A 6,853-nucleotide genomic window follows, 5' to 3' on the forward strand; every position below is an offset into this window, starting at 1 on the left:
ATTGTTTAATGTTTACTGTTTTCATTTGAAATTCAACCAATGAACAGGCTAGTCGTTGTTGTTACCGATTAGACGTGCGCTTGCTTTTAACCGACCACTGTTGTTTACTAAATACCGATTTGTATAATTTAAAGAATTAGTACTTACCGATAATAATATATCATATTATATTATAACGATTATTGTGGATACCGACATCAATCGTTGGTGATTATTTTATTGCGTTCGGTATTTTTGTTCGTTTAAAATAAACAGTGTTATTGTCATTGTTATCCCAACGCGTATCGCTGTTCTTTTGTTGTAATCGAACTGTGCATCGATTATTAATGATGGACAACCAAAGAGCAACGTCAAGTTCTACATTTCAACCGCAACAAACTGCACAACCGTCAGTCGAATCACTACTATTCAATGATATTATTGAAGAGAAGAGTCAAATTTTAAGTGATTTGATGAATCAATTTTTACAAGTACAGCCTTTCAGTAAATTTGAATCGGAATTCAATTCATTTCTAAGTCGCATTAAACACATCACAAGGGAAGAACAGCGCAAAGGCACATACCGTCACCTAATACAGATACCTTCGGATAAAGACACTCCGACTAAAAATGATGCGTCACGGGAAAACAATCGGCCAAATATTGAATCCTTCAATCAAGATCAGTCTAATTGTTCTGAAAGAAGCGAGGAAAAAACTAAAATCAAGAACTTAACCAACTGGTCGGTAAATTTGAAGGAAATTAAATCAAATAAGGGCAATTCAAAATCAGTCATCACATTAACAGGTAATTAACTACTTTTTTTATTGATATACAGGATATAATATATAAAAGTAATGTAAAGAGGATGTCAGCACACTATTCGTTTTCTCTCTGGCCCACACGTAACACACACATAGATTTTATATTTTATTGTTATTTGACTTTCAAAATAAACAAAATAATGTTGTAAATTTAAACAATGTTTAAATTGTTTTGAGACCATATTTTGAGAGAAAACAAATGGTGCGCTGAAATCCTCTTAAACATTTTTGTTTGAGGTCTTGGGCGTAAAGCGATTTTATGAAAAGGTTTTCTAAAATAATATGTTCAGGCCAAAATCATTGTTAATAGCAGCAAGTGATTTTGTAGTTAACATTTATTTTAGCCATACAAAACTAATAAATTAATAAAATAAAATTAGCGTATAAACAAGCAATTTATTATGTACAAGTATCACAAAAGTTATTTTTTTAAATAATGAATTATTAAACATGCAACAATGTTAAGGTTGACTATACTTAAAATATTTTTTTTAGTAAAATTCAATATTTAAATTAAATATTTATGCTGAGTAAAAACCAATACTTAGATAAATTAAGTAAAAGATAAATAATTTTTAAAACAAAATTAACTATTCATTTTAATTTAATTTGAGTGTTGAACACATTCAAATAATATTTATTAGGTATTTTCTTGCTTTTGAAAACCTTGAAACTGCATTAACATAATTAATAATATTGATAACGAAGTGAATCCTTTTTGGATGATGATCAAGTGTGATCAACCTTAGATATATTTTTTTAATTTAAAGTTATGTTACAGACTTGCTGTAGCTATAATACAGATGATTAGAGCTTACGTCATACACATTATAACTATGTAATAATATCGTTTAAAATCATAATATTTTAATTATATTTACATGATGTTTAAGCAGAATTGTTTAATTTTATAAATTTTTAAGGTTTGTGTGTACTAATGCACTGTGCATAGTTAGTTTAATGAAAATCATATACATTGAAAGTTTAAACTACAATTTTGTTCATATTTTCTAAAAGTATGCTTTTCTTATTGTACGAAACATTTGTGACATAACACTAATCGTCTGTATTACTGATGAAAACAAGACTTTTTTAAATACTTTTAGCCTTTAGGAATATAAATGGGATACCTATTATTTTTCTGAAAGATTATTATCAAATATAAAATGCATAGCTCTCAGTGTCAAACAATTTTGAGATAATATATTTTTATGATGCATCATTAACTCTTCATATAAACTGTAAATAGTGGCAAACTTGAAAAGGCTAAGAATTCAAGTTAACAATCACATTAAAATATTCTCTTTCTAAATATCATTTAAATTTAGTCTAATAAAAAAATACTTATTAGCTTAACCTATAGGTAATACATATAAAATAATATTTAATAATATAAATTTAAAAATTTAAAATGTTTATAATTTGCTTTTAAATTCTAAACATCTGTTATAACTTATAACTGATATTGAAAGAAAGCTAAAGAATAAAAATAAAATAGAATCGTAAAAAAAATATAATGGTTTATTAACATGCATTTAATACTTTTAACTAGTGCAGCAACAATCCATTGATAGGCCCTAATGTAAGACAAAATGTATGGCACTAATTTTAACATTTTTCGAAACAATATAGAAGTAATAATGTTGGTAATTTTAAGTTCATCAATCATCATATTTTTAAACACTTCTCAAGTAATCAAGTTAATTAAAATAAATGATTTATTAAACAATATGTAATAGATATGTTCATATTTCTCAATTTTAACATAATATTAAATTAAAATAACAACACATAAATGAAACTATCAAAAAAAAAAATAATATAATTGATTTTATTTTAAATTTCTTTCTTTCTACATATTATCATATTTGCAAAGTCATTTATTAATTTTTTAAGATCAATTTCATATTTTGTCCTTGGGTTTTCAGTATTAAGTATACTTTATTAGTTAATCTTTCTTGAGAAATTGAATTTCAAAGATAGTTTCAAAGAAAATGAGCTTTCAGTCATAATGACAGTTACTAGGAGACTTAAAATATATATAATATAAGTAGTAAGAATGTCATAAAGAGATAAAAGATCATTTTCAAATGCCACAAAACTTGGACGGATAGGGAACTCGATCCATACTTTTTGTCCCCTATTGTTACGGCACTGTTGTTAACTAAAACTATTATTAAATTGACAACTATTGTTAAGAACCCTTGAATATTACATATTTGATTTTTATATATTTATATATGTTAATATATATATATATATATAGAAGTATTTCATTACAATCATAATGCAGAGTGTGTGTCGTAAGACGCTGCTACCGTGGGAACCGCTGAATAAGGGTTTTTGATGTGACACGGGTCACCGTCTCGACAACACACAGGGAGTCAGTCATTCTTAGTATGACCAGTTTTAGATTAACAATTTGTACCTATACTTAAAAATTTTACTACCAATTTTATAAGAAATATATTAATTATTTTAATATTAAATTAGTGAGTACATTTATTTTGTGTTGTGTATAAAATCCATAACACTATAACCAATTCATAAAATATTAGGTAGTTATTATAAATTACTAATTTCAAAATTTGTAACAACCTAATGAAATATTTGAGATTTTTCATAACCATACAGTTTGCACTACCCTCTAGACATAGTATTGATATATTTATTGGTTTAACTATATTTTATGGAAAAAAATATATATATTGCAATAGGTAGTAAAAATAACTTATCTTTTTTTTTCAAAATGTTGGTAGATACATGTAAGAAAATTAAAGAAATATAAAATAAAAAGGTTAATATATTAATGTTACTTTATTATCCCTCTCATAAATAATATATTTTTTATTTTATGTTTCTAGGTACTTTATTAGCAAGAGATCAAATTACGGAATTGAAGAAAGTTCATAAAGCTGGTGTTTTGGTAGCTCGAAAAACAAAAAATATTATCAAAACAGATAAAGGATTATACCATCTAATTGGTTCAATTACTGAAGGATCTCCACTTAATTTATTTCATGCATGTATAAAAACAAATGGTATTCCAAAGACCTGGAGAAGTATTTTAATGCCATTGAAAACAAAAGTTGAAGTTAATCTCAATGAAAGTGTGACTAGAAAAGGCACAATCTATAACAAGGAAAAAAAAGCTAATGACAATGTTCCTGAAACAGAAGAGTTTTCTGAAGAAGATTTACCTCGTGAGTTACTCAATGGTCTCAATGATAGGGATTTTCGTCGACAATTGTTAAAACTATCAATACCGAAAACAACAAAATCATTTGGAGGATGTCAAACTCCTAGTCAACTTTTAAAGCAAAAATTTCATCGAAAGTTTGTTAAAGCTTGCTTAATCATTGGCAGTCTAGAAAATACAGGTACATATTAATCACTTATTTTTTAACAAAAAAACATATTATTTACTTAGAAATGGCTTTTCTTTTTTTTAATTTGAATAAAGGAGATTATACATAGGTATTATATACAAGTAATAATATCTATTTATAAGTAAATTTTTGGGTTATTATGAGATTCAAAAGAATTATATGCTTTATCTTTAAAATATTATTATTGGTACTTTCTTGTTATACAAGACTACTTATTATCGCAACTACTACAATATATTTAAAATTTAAGATATTTATGAGTTGCGTATCAGGATTGCAATTTACAATTACCTATCATTACCTATATTATTAGTTGTTATAATGTTATGTTTCCTTTATATAATATTTATTTGATAGTTAAAAATAGACTATTTTTCAGTATCAGCCAAATGTTGCTGTTAATCACATGTTATTTTTATCTGTTTTTTTACTTTTTAACTATTTTTTTATTAGTTAAGTAATAATAATATTGACAATTGGTCTCTATCTAAGATTGAATAAAAATCAGTAATGCTGCTTCAGGAATTTGTTATTTTACACACCCAAATAAAATAATTACTAATGAATCATATTAAAAAAACATTTTAATTTTTATAATAAATGTATTATTGTAACTTGTTATTAAATTTAACATTTTATATGTAAAACTACCAATTTTATTCATGTTGTTGCCGTGCATCAACGACAACAATATTATTCGTTGTATTAATATTATTATTATTGTTATTCAACCATTTATAGCTTATGGAGTTTGCTATGTATAAATGCAATGTACTTAAATCTTTTCTTTATTTCATTTTTTTTTTTTTTAATGTAGCCATTCATAGTACACGTTAAAAATATTCACTTGAAATTAAATATGATTTGTTAATATAAATAAAATTGAGGTAGTTTATGATAATAAGAAAGTGGTCAAATTTAGTATTATTAGATAGCAGGATTATGATGTTTAACAAAACACTGTATTTTCGTATAACAAGAATGTACTTAATTATTTTTATATTTTAAATATAAACTATAATAAATAACCAGAATTAAATTAGATATTATATTTTAGTGTAATAAACAAAGATTTAAATAATATTATTAAATTTTATTTTATCCTTTTTTAACATATTAATCCATTACTATATATAATTCTACATAAAAAATTATTTTCAAAATAAATTTTAATATTATTATTATACTGTTTAATACATAATAATAAATAAATACAGTATAAAAATAATAACTAATTTTAAATGTTTTATTTATAGATGAACAATGAATTAAAACAACGGAATTTCAAACGGTGCTTATACTATAAAGAAATTGGACAATTTTAAACATGCATTAAATTCAATGAACTTGACTCCAAAAGTGTTGTGTCCATATATATTTTTGTTAACTTATTTTTGTTTTGTTTTTAATTAAAACTGAAACTTGTTATATTTGTTTGTATTCCTATTAGTTTCATATTTAAAATTAATGTTTTTGTTATGTTTAAATGGTATTAAACGCATTGTTGCGTAAAAGCAATATTTAAAGACTTGCTAAGTATTTCAAAGTTTTTTTATATGAATTTGATTTATTGTTTTTAATTAATCTACATTAATATAAGATATTGCATAATTATCTTGACTCCGCATTACATGTACTGCAACAATTTTTTTTTTTTTTTATCATTTTTTTCATTACCACTAATTTTTAATTTTGTATAAGTACTTTGGCTTTTATTATTATATTCAATTAGAAGAAGTAAATAAAGAATTTAAGGCCATATTTCATTGTATAACTATCAGCATTTTATTTTTGCTGCTGTTATTCTCATTTTTTTTTTTCGTGTAGTTAACTTATTGAATAAAACGAATGTTTAAAATAAAATAATTTGTTAACATTCTCTCACCAAGAAATTACTGATACCTATAAAAATAAAAATTATAGGTATGTTATTTTTTACAATATTATACATTAAAACCTCTCTGTAACAGAATCACTTGTGTCCAACAACTTTTTCTGTTATAAAGAGTTTTTCGTTATAGGGAGATAGAATTATAATATATTATTTGAACCGAGGCTATTGACGTTTTCCATTATAAGGAGCAATCCGTCTAATAGAGGGTCTGTTAGAGAAAATTTTTACTGTAATCAGTAACTATACTACTCTGATACGACTTGACTGATTTTTAAATTTTTCTATTAATTAGCATTCTATGCATTTATAATTAATTCAGTGGTGTTAAGGACTCAACCAAATTTATTAAAAAAATATGCATACTGTTTTTTTTATTTAACAACAAAGAAATAGAATGCAACTAGGGCCTCAAACTTAAAACGAAAATGGTCTATTAGTCTAAATGTCAATACAAAGTTCTTCATAAGTAGTTTATTTTACTTAATATAGTACAGTAGGTTGATATAATTTTTCCGAAAATATTGCACTTTTTATGTTATTAGTATAAAATAAATTTATAGTATAAATAAATAATATCTTAAAATAAATTAAAAATGTTATTATATATAATAAAATTCAAAATAATAAAATACCCGTATAATATGTAAAAGATTTAAGTTACCGCAAATAATGTTAAAACAAAATAACGTAATAAACATCATTATTTATCGTTTAAATAAGTAATTCCATCCAAATCTAAACTTAAAATGTCTATAAAAATAAATTTA

At 24.0% G+C, this 6,853-nt stretch overlaps 1 protein-coding gene across 1 annotated transcript; it reads left to right on the top strand.

Moving 5' to 3' along the window:
- Nucleotides 1-30: 30 nt before the first annotated feature.
- LOC126555769 (uncharacterized) lies at nucleotides 31-6,551 on the top strand. The gene is made up of 3 exons (XM_050210652.1): nucleotides 31-786; nucleotides 3,668-4,183; nucleotides 5,449-6,551. Exons 1-3 carry the CDS (start codon nucleotides 327-329, stop codon nucleotides 5,457-5,459), a joined length of 987 nt encoding a protein of 328 aa, XP_050066609.1. The 5' UTR covers nucleotides 31-326; the 3' UTR covers nucleotides 5,460-6,551.
- Nucleotides 6,552-6,853: the final 302 nt, after the last annotated feature.

Source organism: Aphis gossypii, unplaced genomic scaffold (assembly GCF_020184175.1).
Source record: "Aphis gossypii isolate Hap1 unplaced genomic scaffold, ASM2018417v2 Contig01084, whole genome shotgun sequence".
In the NCBI taxonomy this organism is placed as follows: domain Eukaryota; kingdom Metazoa; phylum Arthropoda; class Insecta; order Hemiptera; family Aphididae; genus Aphis; species Aphis gossypii.

What these genes read in the sequence shown, in the direction of transcription:
- LOC126555769 (XM_050210652.1), top strand. Translation starts at nt 327, where the DNA reads ATGATGGACAACCAAAGAGCAACGTCAAGTTCTACATTTCAACCGCAA. An exon ending in ATCAGTCATCACATTAACAG is followed by an intron (nt 787 to 3,667) that starts GTAATTAACTAC and finishes TTATGTTTCTAG; the next exon opens with GTACTTTATTAGCAAGAGAT.